At 38.6% G+C, this 16170-nt stretch overlaps 1 protein-coding gene across 1 annotated transcript in view; it reads left to right on the forward strand.

Moving 5' to 3' along the window:
* The window catches only part of SPTLC1 (serine palmitoyltransferase long chain base subunit 1), a 41514-nt gene that overhangs the window by 13212 nt on the left and 12132 nt on the right, over positions 1-16170 (forward strand). The window contains exons 6-12 of the mRNA XM_063321489.1: positions 6687-6819; positions 8551-8680; positions 10490-10579; positions 11286-11393; positions 12739-12834; positions 13146-13242; positions 14557-14611. Coding sequence (XP_063177559.1) covers positions 6687-6819; positions 8551-8680; positions 10490-10579; positions 11286-11393; positions 12739-12834; positions 13146-13242; positions 14557-14611 — 709 coding nt within the window. The remainder of the gene's footprint in view (positions 1-6686; positions 6820-8550; positions 8681-10489; positions 10580-11285; positions 11394-12738; positions 12835-13145; positions 13243-14556; positions 14612-16170) is intronic.

The raw sequence follows: 16170 nt of genomic DNA on the forward strand, positions 1-16170 counted from the left end.
AGTTGAGTTTTTGATATCAATCTTAGGGTGTTTGTTAGTCTAGAACCATAATTCATTTCTAAAGAAGGTGTTGGTAGCCTGTTGATTAGTAGAGAGCTTTTAGAAAGATTCCCTCATTGGATCACAGTTCTGCAGTGAATTCAGCCTGAATTCACACAGGCAATTTTTCTTTTTTCTTTTTTCCCCCCAAAACACTGAAAAGCTCAAAGAAACTTGTGGACTAATGCCTCCTGCCTTTTGAGTCCATGCTGATTTTAAGTTTTGTGAAATCTTTCACTTTGCTTCTTTCTAGTAGTTATTCGAAAGAGACTGGTTAAAAGTGGGTTTTCTCTGGTTGTTTCCTGCTCTCTTTTGGGGTCTAATCCTAAGATAGAATCTGTATAGCTTTTTCATTTAGTTTGGGTGCTGTTCATTGCTTCTGAGTTTTTTTGATAAATGCTCCATTTCACAAAGCAGGGGGTATAATCTGTGGTATTGCTGCATGACATCACTAGTGAAGAAATGATGTTGTTATCAACTATTTGATATGCCATCTTTTACAGATAAAGTAATGGAGAATTGCTTTAAAATTTGAGACATACATGTACTGTTCTTCTTGTATCTCAGACTGTCTTCCCATCTTCCCTTGACTTTAAACATTTGAGTATTATGAATCTCTAATAAGAAACACTACTTACATCAGTAATGTTGTATGCCACAGACTTTTCACACTATTTTTCATGTGCTGTGACTTTGGTAAATGAGTTGTTTAGTTTTCTCTTACTTAACTATATAAAATTTAATTGATGAGTGTCAATTCTGTCACCCAGTTGACTGGAGGTTAGTAAATGTGACACCCATCTACAAGAAGGGCCAGAAGGAAGATCTAGGGAACTCTAGGCCTGTCAGTCTGACCTCAGTGCTGAGGAAAGTTATGGAGCTGATCATCTTGAGTGCCATTATGTGGCACATAAAGGACAACCAGGCAATCAGGGCTGGTCAGCATGGGTTCATGAAGGGCAGGTAGGTCCTTTTTGACAAACCTGATCTCCTTCTATGAGAAAGTAACCCATTTAATGGATGAGGGAAGGGCTGTGGATGTTGTCTACCTGGACTTTAGTAAAGCCTTTTGACAGCATTTCCCACAGCATTCTCCTGGAGAAACTGGCTGCCCATGGCTTGGATGGGGGTACTCTTCACCGGGTGAAAACTGGCTGGAGGGGTGGGCCCAAAGAGTGGTGGTGAATGGAGTTAAATCCAGTTGGTGGCCGATCACGAGTGGTGTTGTCCAGGGCTCAGTATTGGGGCCGGTTCTGTTTATATCTTTGTCAATGACCTGGATGAAGGAAGTCTGCAGATGACACCAAGTTGGGCAGGAGTGTTGAGCTTGAGGGTAGGATGGCTCTACAGAGGGATCTGGACAGCTGGGGTTGATGGGCTGAGGCCAGTGGTGTGAGGTTCAACAAGGCCAAGTGCCAGGTCCTGCACTTGACTCACACCAGCCCCATGTAGTGCTACAGGCCTAGGGAAGAGTGGCTAGAGAGCTGCCTGGCAGAAAAGGACCTGGGGGGGGGGGGGCGGTTGACTGCCGTTTGAATATGGACCATTAGTGTGCCCAGGTGGCCAAGAAGGCCAACAGCATCCTGGCCTGTATCAGAAATAATATGGCCAGCAGGACTAGGAATATGATCGTCCTCCTGTACTGGGCACTGGTGAGGCTGCACCTCAAATACTGTGTTCAGTTTTGGGCCCATCACTACAAGAAAGTCGTTGAGATTCTGGAGTGTGTCCAGAGAAGAGCAACGAAGCTGGTGAGAGGTTTGGAGCACAAGTCTTAGGAGAAACGGCTGAGGGAGCTGGGATTGTTTAGCCTAGAGAAAAGGAGGCTGAGGGGAGACCTTATTGCTCTCTACAATTACCTGAAAGGAGGCTGTAGAGAGGTGGGGATCTCTTCTCCCACGTAACAGGTGGTGGGAGAAGAGAAAATAGCCTCAAGTTGTGCCAGGGGAGGTTTAAGTTGGATATTAGGAGAAATTTCTTCACCAAAAGGGTTATTAAGCTCTGGAACAAGCTGCCCAGGGAAGTGATAGAGTCACCATCCCTGGAAGTATTTCAAAGACATGTAGATATGGCACTTAAGGACATGGTGTAGTAGTGGACTTGGCAGCACTAGGTTAGCAGTTGGACTCAATGATTTTAAAGGTCTTTTCCAACCTAAATGATTCTGTGATTCTTTATATGATCTCTTTATAGCATAATATCTATGTTTCCAAATATTTTTTTTAAATGTAGACTTATTATTTGTATCTCTGCCTGTTTGAAGGGATTTAGTGAGTCCCTATTAAGACATTTTTACTTTGTGCTGTATCCCTGAAAACTGTATCCATGCCTTTATCCTATGATAAGCTTGAAATACTAGCATATTCACACATGACTGAATCTTTATGGTTATCTTCTCCATAAGGATAGGTGATTATTTCTTTGGTGGTGGGTGTTTTTAAGGCTATTGTTGATTACCTGTCAGCCACAATTTCAGTGCTACTGAAATCACTGAAGATCAGGACTGGCTACCCGAAAAAATATATTAAAAATTATGTGGTATTTGGCCTCAGTTCTCCTGCTTTTGACTTGCATGCAAGCTCATGCTATGCAGAAAACTGGCTTTTCGTAGACATTGTTGACAATTAATAGCTTTATTAAGATTTCGTAATTATGTAGAAAGCTGTTCCAGTTGTATCCTCCTCTATGCAAGTGTACTCTAGGTAGTGTTACAGAATCATAGGGTTGGAAGGGACCTTTGGAGATCATCTGGTGCAACCCCTCTGCCAGAGCTCACTTAGAGCAGGTTGCACAGGATCGCGTCTGGGCAAGTTTTGAATGTCTCCAGAGATGGAGACTCCACCACCTCTCTGGGCAGCCTGTTCCAGTGCTCTGCCACACTCAAGGTAAAGAAGTTCCTCCTCATGTTTAGGTGGAACTTCCTATGCTCAAGTTTGTGGCCATTACCTCTTGTCCTGTCACTGGGCACCACTGAAAAGGGCCTGGCCCCATCCTCCTGACACCCACCCTTTAAGTATTTATAAGTGGTGATAAGGTCCCCCCTCAGTCGTCTCTTTTCCAGACTGAAGAGACCCAAATCCCTCAGTCTGTCTTCATAAGAGAGATGTTCCAGTCCCCTAATCATCTTTGTAGCTCTCTGCTGTACCCTCTCCAGCAGTTCCCTGTCCTTCTTGGACTGGGGAGCCCAGAGCTGGACACAGTACTCCAGGTGCGGCCTCACCAGGGCAGAGTAGAGGGGGAGGATGACCTCCCTTGATCTGCTTGCCACACTCTTCTGGATGCACCCCAGGATGCCATTGGCCTTTTCAGCCACAAGGGCACATTGCTGGCTCATGGTCATCCTGTTGTCCACCAGGACACCCAGGTCTCTTTCCACAGAGCTGCTCTCCAGCAGGTCAGCGCCCAACCTGTACTGGTGCAGGGGGTTATTCCTCCCCAGGTGCAGCACCCTACACTTGCCCTTGTTGGATTTCATAAGGTTCGTTTATGTCCAACTCTCCAGCCTGTCCAGGTCTCTCTGGATGGTGGCACAGCCTTCCAGTGTGTCAGCCACCCCCCTCCAGCTTTGTGTCATCGGCAAACTTGCTGAGGGTGCACTCTATCCCGTCAGGATAGTTTGGAGCTTTCACTTTAGCTAGGCTAATCCAAGTGATGTAACCAGACAAAAGCAAATCATTGCAATAAGGAATAGGAGAGTCAGATAGTATTCTGTTTTTTATCACAGTGGAATAGTAGTGAAGCCTTACTTAGTACCGTTTTAAGCTTTTCAACCTCACAATTATACAAAGCATTCATTCCGTTATGTAATGATGCATCAAATTTGTGTATGCTGTATGTCATTCTGAACTTATGTCTTCTTGCCCTTGGCAAAATTTACTGGGCTTGCAAATTTTCTTTTCCTTAACACAAATCTGATTATATTTCTTAGCTCATTATTGCTGATAGTATTTCTTTCACCTACTGTTTTTGCCTCGCCCTTGCTCAGTGTAGTGATGGTTGTTGGTGAGTAAAGCTCAGTGAGAAGCACGCAAGTTTTCATTTTTAACTGTGATGGTCTTGTCATCCAGTTTTTTAGTTAAAGGATGTAGGTGATCTTTTACCCTCAAACAAAGCATTTTTCCCCATTAGGTATCAATAGGTAGGCGTGCATAGTAGTCGTTCAGTCCATATATCCCCTAATTTGTTATTCTTTACTGGCAGGGCTTCAAGAAGGAATATTTTTGGCTGAATGTTATTTATATTGCATGTTTTAAGTGCCATGTGGCCTCTTCTTTCGGTATTTGCTGCCAGAAAAAGATCATTCTTGGGCTTTCTATTCAATAATTGAATCAAAGTTCATCCAACCTATTTTGAAGCCTGACTGGTGGTTGCTTCATTGGTCCTGAAGTCTATGTAACAATAAAGAAAAAGATACAGAATTTCTGAAAAAGGACTATTTAAAATTTCTATCAGAAAGTAGATTACATAACTTCAATCAGTATCCTTCCTTCCTTCCAAAGATTTTGGAGAAGAAAGGCTGTTCTGTGTTTCTCCAAATGTTTGGTATCTCTAATATGGCTGGATCAAAGTGATAGAATCATAGAATCGCCTAGGTTGGAAGGGACCTTTCAGATCATCTAGTCCAACCATCAACCTAACTCTGACAAAAACCATCACTAAACTCTTATCTCTAAGGACTGTGTCTACCCGTCTTTTAAATACCTTCAGGTATGGTGTCTCAACCATTTCCCTGGGCAGCCTGTTCCAATGTTTAATAACCCTTTCAGTGTAAAAATTTTTCCTAATATCCAGTCTAAACCTCTCCTGGCGCAACTTGAGGCCGTTTCCTCATGTCCTATTGCCTGTTACTTGGGAGAAGAGACCGACTCCCACCTCTCTACAACCTCCTTTCAGGTAGTTGTAGGGAGTGATAAGGTCTCCCCTCAGCCTCCTTTTCTCCAGGCTAAACAACCCCAGCTCCCTCAGCCACTCCTCATAAGACTTATTCTCAAGACACCTCACCAGCTTCATTGCCCTTCTCTGGACATACTCCAGCACCTCAATGTCTTTTTTGTGGTGAGGGGCCCAAAACTGAACACAGTATTCAAGGTGCAGCCTCACCAGTGCTGAGTACAGGGGGACAACCACTTCCGTCGTCCTGATGGCCTCACTATTGCTGACATAGGCCAGGATGCTCTTGTCCGCCTTGCCCACCTGGGCACACTGCTGGCTCATATTCAGCTGCCAGTCGATCAACAGCCCCAGGTCCTTTTCTGCCAGGCAACTTTCCATCCACTCTTCCCCATGCTTTTAATGCTGCATGGGATTGTTGTGACCCAGGTAGCAAAAGAAAACTTTTAAATAATACGTGATTAAACTTTTTGTTTCATTTTAAAACTGGTGGAAGATCAAATGAAAGAATTACTTTTCATTCAATTTTTTGATGCTCAGGTAAACATTAGGAAAGGATTGTTGAAGATTTATAGTTTGCAGTCTTATGGATAGAATTGCTCTTGACTGTGATTGGGAGGCTGTTGTTTGAAGATACACCTTCTGCTTTTGTTATGTAAATACATGAGTCAAGTGGATGTGCTCTTTTTGGAGAAAGCTACTGATAGGCGTTTCTTTAGTATGGTGAAGGTAAGATTTTTACAAGCAGTTTCTTCCTACACCCTTGCTGTTTGTACCTGGCTAAAAATACCAACATTGACATAACCATGCCTCATAGGCTATTGAAAAATCTGTATTTTTAACTGATGTTGCCTCATCTGATTTTTGTTTTAATGAACTTTCAGTAATTGCAAAAAGGTAGCTTTTGCCCAATGATGATCTCTCAAGTCACACACTAAGGAGCTCTATTTGCCCTTTATTCTTGTTTGTTTCCAGTTGATAAAAGGCATAATTCTTCGACTAACACTTGCTAGCAGAAGCAGGTGGTGGCAAGAGGGTTAGGCAAAATAACAGTTTGTCTGATACAGGTTATTTTGCTTAGGCAGAGTACTTAATGCTGTAGTCACTTTTCCGCAGCAACAGTCCACTCACCATGTAGTATTACACTTCTTAATCTTTTGATTCAGTGGCGTTTTGTTTCTAACATGGGTCACTTTGACCTAAATGGTTTGGGAAATGCTTGTGTGTGTAATTGTGCCAGTTTATCTTAAGGGTGGGTAAACTGGCACGGACATAGTGACCTTTTCAATTGGCTGAAGTGTGTTTAAGAGATGGTATGTGATCGCAGCCTGACAAGAGCAGTTTTCTGTTACAATGATAGCTGTGATATTTGCAGTGGAAGCATCAGCTTGAAAGAACTGACAGCCTGCCAACAGGACCTCATTAATTGCTATAAATTACATAGCAATTTGTTGTCTGACTTAAAAACTGTGCTCCCTAATCACAATCCAGGAACACTACATCATTACTTGTGGTTTAATCACAAGTAGATTTTACTTGCCATTGCAACAGAACATGAGAAACACATTACCACATAAATATTTTCAGATCTGTCAAAGCTTCTGATTAATATTGGGTTACTTGTCAGTTTAAGTAAGGAATGCTTTTCCTGCAAATAAATATCTGTTTGCTTCAATTAGTTTGTTTTCATATCAGAAAGACTATCATTGCTTTTAGCATGCATCTATCTAAGATATTTCAGTTTTTCTCGTAAATAGATGTGCACTTAGAATTAGAAGAACGACTAGCAAAATTCATGAGGACAGAGGAAGCTATTATATACTCATATGGATTTGCAACAATTGCCAGTGCTATTCCTGCATATTCAAAAAGAGGGGACATTGTGTTTGTGTAAGTATTGTTTTCTTCTTGGGAAATTACAGATTGCAGAGTTTTTCAATTTTTTTTTATTTTTTTTCATTATTGTTAATCTTATTAAGTTAACCATTTAGAAAATAATGCTAGTTTTGAGCAAGTATCTTGTTGTACAAATGTCAAGTATCTTTTCTTTGCCAAATACTCCAAATCAAATCAGTTACTGTTTTTATCATGGAAGAGCAGTCTTGGGCACTCAGCTGAAAAAAACACAACCAAACTTGTGCATGCAAGAACTAATGGAAGTTTAAGACCCAGTTTTCTTAAGAAACTGTACAGTCATATCTGCTTTTCTCCTGTTTACTGCTGGCTTTTTACCTTTCTTGCAGGACAGTTATTCCTCTCATGTATATTTGCAACAGATTAGTTGGATAAATATTGGTACATGTTAAAATAACATAAGAACAGCTACTCAGGCTCAAACTAAGGGTTCAGCAAGCCCAGTATCTGGACACGGAGAGTAGCCAGTTATAATTTGTCGAGGGAAGAGAGAAAAAACAGGACAAAAAAATATAACAATACTCAAAGCTTTCTGAGCCAAAGAGGACGGTTTGTTTTTAGTAGTAGCTGATGGATTTTTCTTAGCCTTCCTATTCTTTTAGTACTTTTGTAAATCTTTAGTATCCATAATGCTTATATGACATGTAATTTCACAGTTTAACTTGAACATTTTATGAAAAAATATGAGGAAATAATTGGTTTGAATATAACAGCTTCTAGTTTCAATTGATGCATTTGATTTTTAGTCAGTGAACTGATACATCTTCTGCATGGGGGGTGTGAGTGAGTGGCTATGTGGGGTTTAGCTGCCTGCTGGTATTAGGCCACAGCACGCTGATGCTGTTTGTATTTATCTGCCAAAATCTTTCTTCAGTGCTTTCTTTCCCAAGTGTAGGCTTGCAGCCTATTTGACGACTTCTACCAAAGTTCTTTCACAACTTTTGATCACGTTTTTTGGTTATCTTTGAACATTTTCTGGATCAGCTTTTTTGAGACTAGGATTGTGCACGCTGTTCAAGATGCTAGTGTATCCTGGATTCAGCTATCTTGTACTGTTACAGCTTCTCACTGACAAAAGATCTCACAATATTTAAAAGCAACTTGGTTGAAATTACTGCATTTAGCATGTGCAGAAGGTTTGATTTAGTTGCCACTTTTAAAAGATTACTTGACTTAAAGCAGCTGTGAAATTGCGTACCCCATCAGGCTCAGAGATTTGCTTTTCCAGCACTTACAAATGGCAGATAGTTCTTTGAACACTGAGATGGTAGTTCCCAAGGGATATTAAAAAGCAGGTTTTGAATACTTGGAGGACCACTGTAAATGTTACAGGCACACCTTCACCCCTTTTTTCTAAGACCCAGAGCAAATGGAGTGAGAGGTTTCTGGAATGATTACCGTGGTATTGTATCCAGTCCGTGGAATGTTGTGCTCAAACTGCTGTCAAATACAAACAAAAGGACCAGTGTACACTTCAAGAAGGAAACTGGAAGCTTGCTTTGAGTGGCTATAGCACATAGGAAAGTTGAGAGGCTTTGGAAATGAGTTTTCAAAATGTAAATAAAATATGTGATGCTTTAATAAATCTGGTTTTAACTACACCTGGGTACAGATATCTGCTCAAAAGCAGAACAGTCCTAATAGCCAGCTTTCTTTGAATAGTTGTTAAACCGAATGCAAACTTGGAAGGGCTTGCTGTATTTACAGAGATGAAGCTGCTTGCTTTGCTATTCAGAAGGGATTACAAGCATCTCGTAGTAACATCAAGTTATTTAAGCATAATGATATGGCTGACCTTGAACGACTGTTGAAAGAACAAGAGACTGAAGATCAAAAGGTACCATTTCTTTGAAGAAATATTTGTACTCTTTTGTGCCACCTCCCCCACTTTTTTTTACTGGGTTGTTTAATTGAATGGATGCAATGCTTATAGTCAGTTATTTGGTTTTCATAAATCTCTATACAACTGATTTTTTCATTATTTATTTACTTATTTGCATTTATCTGTGTAACCACTGGAAGCAAACTCACAGGCGTTGGTAGTGGGGGAATATCTTTATGGGCAGATGACTGAAGTGTGAGGTTATTTTATTTTTTTTAAATACTATTACAGAGCTTTTTTTGTTCTTTTTGAAATACGTATAGTTGCATTAACCTGATAAATCAGGAAAGTTAATTATCAGTTTGAATACCATACTGTAAAATCAACACAAAAGCATTTAGTCCGAGGTCTTTAATTTATAGAATCAGCATGATTTTTTTTTTCTTAGACTCTTCCCCCGTCTTGCACTCTGCTCTTAAGGTGTTCTCTCTCTTGAATAATTTGGGTCAGTTTGATGGCTTGCTTCTCATTCTGACAGTACCACAAAAAGCACCTACTGAAATCAGGATCAGCAAGTACAGATAACGTGGTTAAATGATTTTTAAAAGAAGTAGCTGAAGAGCTGTGACCATTATGTGCCTCGTTCACAGAATGCTGGAAAGTTACAATTAGAAGAAAGCTGGTTTTGTGCTAACACTAGAAAAAGTAAAGTAGATAAAATGCATAATTATAAGCCAATCAGCCTAACAGCAATTTAAATCAGTAATGGATCTGATGATTAGCAAATTTATAGACAACTTAATAGTTAACATATCTTCATGGAAAATACTTTTTGTCAGATAATCTTTACACGAGTTTTTAGATGTGGTTGACAGACTGGTGATGCAATTTGTGTAACACATTTGGTTTGTTAGGGCACAGTGCTTTAATTTAGCTACATGGTTAAAGTTTCTTAATGTAATTAGCTGAATGTGAACATAAAGTTGGTGGCCAAGAGCTTAATACGGACCAAGTGTGTATAACTAAGACATACTGACTAGGAACAGGTAGATCTTACCGCTAGAGGTGGTGTGGTCCAACTTGTTTAGTAGACCGTGGCTAGTTTTGGTGCCTAGCACTCAGAAAAGTGAAATAGATGTTCTCTGAGTCTTTTCACAAGACTGGAAATGGTAAGAAGCATGATTTAATGTCCTTGATCAGAAGATATCAACCAGGTTTATAGTAAATACCAGGCAAATGGTATTTTAAGACAACTAAACTCAAATCATACCATTGAATGTTAAACAGAAACCAGTGTGGGATATTTATGGCCTCTATTGTCCAGAGCTCAGACAGGGAGATTGTAACTTGAATGTTATGAATTCTTTTGGATTGTGTTTTATGAAGATGCTACTTGTGGGAGGTTTGTGCTGCACTGAGAATGCTGGTGCACAAACCACTTGTTGAAAACCCTTCTAATTGCTCAGATTAATGATGAATATAGTAGAGACCAAGATTTGTCGTATTTGTTCTGTAGTTGTATTGCTTGCATTTTATTCATAAAATTCAAATGAATTTGTTATGATCTGTTTGAAAACAAGGCATCTTAAATCTTGTGTTAGAGTTAAAAGCTGTAAAAGTATTACAAAATAAAGAAAAACTACTTCAATAAGGCATTTCAACTTTTGTTACAAATGATAAATACTAAGTTTAAACTAAAAGCTCACTTGAAAAAGAGACACTATCTTCCTTCCCTCGCCATTACTGTCCTCCCTGTAAAAAATATTCAGAACTTCGCTTGTTAGTAGCAATTGATATGAACTGAAACCATATATTTCTCTGAAGAATCCTCGCAAGGCCCGTGTAACTCGAAGGTTTATTGTTGTGGAAGGATTGTATATGAACACGGGAGACGTTTGCCCTCTTCCAGAATTGGTAAGTGGTTGCAGTTTGTCTTTTAAACTCTGCATCTGAAAACATGTGGCTGATGAAAAGCTCTGCATGCAGTTTTTTTATCTGCTTGCTTTCTCAACCATTCATGAAATGGTGATCCCAAGTCTTACATTGTTTTGAAACCTATGATCAGGATTAGGATACTGAAACTATATGCAATGAGGCTTGCAGATGAATATCTGGTTATTGTCTAAGTTTTTAACCTGTAAAACATACTGAACTTTCAGCTATGCTGTACGATACTAAATCATTAAATTAAGTTATATGTAAAAAAAATAACAATGATGTTTCAAAGAAACCCACACACAGCTGTCACAAACAGTGACTTCAAGGAAAACATTTGCTATTCAGCATAAATTGGCTTTATGTGCAGGCTATATTCTTGTAGGCAATTGAAGAAATGCTGAGAAAAGGCATCATCCTGAAAGTATCTGATAGCCAATTTAAAAAAACAAACAACTTTTTTTTTGGTACATGAATATTGATGAAAATTACCCTAGTCTTACCTGGTGGAAGAATTTAGAAGGCTTTTAAAATGTCTTAATGACATAGCACAACTCCAGAGCTGACGTTTTTGCAGTATTCAGGATACTGCACTTGTCTGTCTTTACTTTATCTCCCTCGCCCATTTTGTTTCCATGTTCTGATGGCCTAGGCTTTTTATTTTATTTCACTTGCTTTCTTTTAGATAAAATTGAAATATAAATACAAAGTTAGAATATTTTTGGAGGAGAGTCTTTCCTTTGGAGTCCTTGGAGAACATGGAAGAGGAATTACTGAACACTTTGGAATAAATGTAAGTGGAATAAATGTGAGTGCTACTGTGAACAAGAGACTTGTACAGAAGCAAATTGTGCAGTTGATTTCTTATACCTGTAGCATTAACAATATTTAGTGTACGATAGCAATAATATTACTTATTTTTAGTTATTAAGATAACAAAAGAACTTTTGCAATGCATAATTTTATTTTTTTTTCGACACTCAGTGAGATGATGATTGCAGTATTTTCCAGCCAGATACACTTAAAAGTGTCATGCTTACACAGAAATATCTGGGGGCTAGGGGTAAGTCAGAGAAATCTTCTCAGTGTATATAGCCAGCCTAGTTCGCTCTATTGCCTTTTACTCCAGTGGGGAAAAAACAGGTAAAGCTTTTGATGATCCTTTCAAAGATGTTGTCTTACTACTTTACTGCCAGATTAAGACAAACTATTTTTCCAAGAGTCAACCTTTTGTGGTGCTTATTCAGCTGAGGAGTACTTTGGAAATACAAAGCAATGTCCTTGCAGTTGTTTACTACAACAGCCACCTGAGCTGGGGAAGGAAGAAGTGCTTTTTGGTTTCCGCTGTCTTAGTATGGAGTATCTCTCACTGCATTCTGACAGTGTCTGACTTCAGCTTGGAAGTGAAATATCAAATTCTGAGAATTCATTCGGTCTTCCGCTATCTCCTACTGCTTTCACTTTAAGTGTCTTAATACCAAATGTGGAAAAGAGAAAATGAATGTTAAGCAGCTTTAGATAAGGAAATAAACAGTGCTGCTGTGATGCTTGCCAAGTACTATCTGATTAATTGGCTTCTATGTTAAATTCCCTTAGAAACATAATCTTTCAGTCTTGTCAGCTCAGGATGGGAATTTGCAGTGGTCGTCATTGTGCATTACAGACCCTGGCAAAAAAAATGTTTGCAACTAGTAAGTTAAATAAGACAGTTGTGTCTCTAAGGTTCAAACTCTGATTTAACTAGACTTATGCTCAATTTTAATCACATTCTAACTCCTGCTGACTGCAGTGGGACTACTTACATTCTTAAAGGACACTGTCAGACTGAGTGCTTTGAGGAATTGTCACCAGTATGTATATAATACATTTTTTCTTTGTTCTTCACATTGCAATGCCTGGAAAAGAGTGACCCTAAGTAAACTATCTACGGATGTATAAATCTCAGTTTCTAAAGTCCTTTTTTGTATTGCTTAAAATTGCTGTTTCAATTGTAGCTTCATTTTAATATGTGGTAGTTTGTTGGATCTTCTCTAGTATTCATGATAATATAAAATGATATGTCTTTAATAGATTTGTCTTATAAATTGTTGTGACGTAATCAAAAGCATGTTTTAGTAACTTGTTAATTTAACTGGCAGATTGATGATATAGATCTTATTAGTGCAAACATGGAAAATTCACTGGCTTCCATTGGAGGATTTTGCTGTGGAAGATCTTTTATTATTGACCATCAGGTAAGCCAGGTCTCACTTTTATGTGGTGTGGCAAGATTAATTACTTAGAAATACAGAGTTAGTTACTAATATCAATTTGCAAGGAGTGTTATGATATAAATTATTATGCAACATTTGATTCCATACAGAAACTGTCTGGTTGTGTGAAATATGTAGATGAATAGGAGACCTACTTTTAAATCCTTCCGTGAACCTGTAGATGTGGAGAAGAGGTTGTTTGACTGTATGTGAATTAACTTTTAAAACATTGTCTATACTGCTACAAAGAAAAAAGTGGATTTTTTTCCTTTTTTTTTCTTTTTCTCACACAGCGATTGTCTGGTCAAGGCTACTGCTTTTCTGCATCCCTACCTCCTTTGTTAGCTGCTGCTGCTATTGAGGCTCTAAATATTATGGAAGATAATCCAGGTACTTAATTCAGGAAAATCTTATTCTTCAGTCTTTTTTCACCCAAAACTAATAACTCATACCTCTCCCTACTTTGATTCCTCACCGTTTTACTTTAAGTCCTCTCTTTTGTTCAGATAATTAATTTTGCATGTATGGGTTTTTTTATTCATATAGCTTCCAATCCCGCTTTTCTTCTTCTTCAATGTTTCCTCCCCTTTCCTTCTTCCAGCTGCAAATAAGTGAGTTAGGTTAGGCTGGGAGGGAGAGAAATGGCTATCACTAATCAAATAAGAAATTATTATTCTGCTTTATAGACTACTGATATGTTTCTTCCTTGGAAACAAATTCCTTCAAGACAAATGGAGGAAGGGAAGGCTAAAAAGAAACAAATAGGAGTGTATTTGCTCAGCCCTGTCCTTTCCACTTGCACTACATAATTATGTTTTTTCTTCTCCAAGTAAGAATCCAGGCAAGAATCTCAGGAATGATTATCGTGCAAACAACTGCAATTTTGGCAGGACCAAGTACAGAACATTTAGATAAAGTTGGCAGGCAGGAGGACTGCTGTATGAGTCAGCAAACTTGTTGCTATAACCTAAGAAAGATTTTTTTTTTTTTTTTTTTTGCGCTGAGGTGGAAAGGGTGAGAGGCATATGAGGAGGACAAAATTGCCCAAATCTTGTATTTTTTTTTTAACCTTCGTTAGCACAAACAGATTCGAGGACATCTTTGGAGAGATGTAGTACTTAGTTTGTCACAAATTAAATAAAAACTAATGCGTAGCCCATGCCTAGTCCTCAGAAGTTAAACAAAAGCAAGAAAAAATTAAGAGTAAATTATGGGACTGTTAGCTGTAGTGGAGGGTTAGCATTTACCAAGGAAAAGAACCAAGATTTGCAGATCCAGGAGTCAAAGTTTACCATTTAAGAATCTGCAGTGAGTTGGTGAAAGGATCAAGGAGCAGAGTATGCCTTGCCATAGATATCTTATACATATAAATAAGTTGGACCTGCTATTTCAATGCCATTACCAAGTGTTTGTGTCATCCTTTTCATATGATCGTGAACCAATGCAGCTGGAGTAATGAGATAAAGGGAAGTAATGCATTTGTCAGATCTTAAAAGCCTGTCATTCCTGGCAGAAATGGGAATCAGGAACATTATGAAGAGTAGTGAAGAGACTTAGTACTTTAATACATATGTATATCTTAGTTTTCCTTACAGATGCTTTTTTTTTTAAACCTTAGCCTTATAGAAACGTAAAGTAGGAACGGGATATCTAAGCCTTTTCCTTTTTCTTTTTTGTCTTGTTTTTTTTTGTGTGTGTATGTAGACATTTTTCAGACTCTCCGGGCTAAATGCGAACGAATTCATAAAGCTTTACAGGGGTAAGTGTGTTTTGGTAAGGAAAAATTGTCAATCTTTTACTTGTTAATATTTACTGCAAAACAGAAGTCAATAAGCCATGGCTGGTACTTTTCTATCCTGTGACTGATTCTACTTTTCACTTAAATTCGGTGATTAGTATAGTCACAAACCAACAGGTAGGCAAAGTGCCTTAGTGTCTGTAATGGGAGTTTTATATTTTTCCCTGATGCGAAACAACGTGGTAATATAGAGGTCCAAAAAAATTGCAAAGGAAATAGTTCTTCTGGGTCATACTGGGAAAGAACTTGAAAAGTTTAACAGCATCAGAAAATTGGGAAGCCCTGTAGCAGAAAAACTATCCTAACAATTGCATAAAGCGATATCAGAGAGAAGATTTGAACGAGTATTTGCAAGGGTTCAGTGTGTTTTTCTTTTTTTTAATTAATAACCACACTAGAAAAAGTATGTGATGGTTTGAAGAGGAGGCAAAGTTTTCAGAAGAAGCTTTTTTTTAATGCTGTGGTGTTAAATGCACTCATCTTCCATCCTGAATCATGGCTGCTGCTTTACTCCAGTTCTTTGTGGTGCTCTCACTATGATAGAGTGGAACTAACTGTTGGTTTAAAAGAGAGCGTAAAATGGTGGTAGAACTGTACACAAAGAAAGTGTGAAAGAATACACAGCTTTTAGCCTTTCTCATAATAGAACAAATACAGCAAGAGGGACAAATTAAAAGTAAAGGAAACCTTTCTTTTAGCCAAAGTGCAACTAACCCATGAAATTTAGGAATTGATATGTAAGGATCAGTGCATGTTTACGGTTCCAAAAAATGTTGGTCTTTATATGGACTATGGTGGGGGAAGAAATCGTAGTATTGTAAGCTAGAGGAATCACTGGTGTTTATTCCCGTTCCGGGTACAAACCCAAGTGCCAGTTTGTGGAAGAAAAGGAAGAATTCTTCTGAATCGTGCATACAACTAATTTCTAATTGTCTATGGCAGTTTATAAAGCGTAAGAAAATCCAGTAAGAGGTGGGATGATTAACACAAATCAGGAATGTTTTTAATCTTCTTAACAATCTTAGCTAAAGTAGATTTCTGTCTTTTATTTAAAAATATTTGTGTCTTAGTAAATAGAAATGAAGAAGCTCTGTTGCAGGAAGACAGGATGAACAGGACAGAATTTTGTGGTTTTTTTAAAAAGCATGACAGTAGTAGGTAGTATCCCTTAAATAGTATATTGCTTATTGCACACCTGGCTGAGAATTTTCCAATAAAGCAAGTTTTCATTGGGGAAAAGCAGATTTATTTTTAAAGATTTTTCCCTTCCAGAGGAATATGATGATTTTTTTTCAATGAGATCTCATTCTAGTTTTCTGTTATCAAAAATGGCTGAAATGTTTATGGAGTTCAGGGCAGCCCGGTTACACAGGGTTCCCTACCGCCAAGGGTCTGGTCCTGCCACTCAATTCTGCAGCCCGCCCTTGTAGGTGGGGCGTGGAGAGCTATGAGGAGAGAGCTCCCCGAGGCTACATCCATACTGGTCTGTTAACGTCAGGAAGCATTTCTGGGCACTGGAT

This window comes from Chroicocephalus ridibundus, chromosome Z, assembly GCF_963924245.1.
Source record: "Chroicocephalus ridibundus chromosome Z, bChrRid1.1, whole genome shotgun sequence".
Classification (NCBI taxonomy): domain Eukaryota; kingdom Metazoa; phylum Chordata; class Aves; order Charadriiformes; family Laridae; genus Chroicocephalus; species Chroicocephalus ridibundus.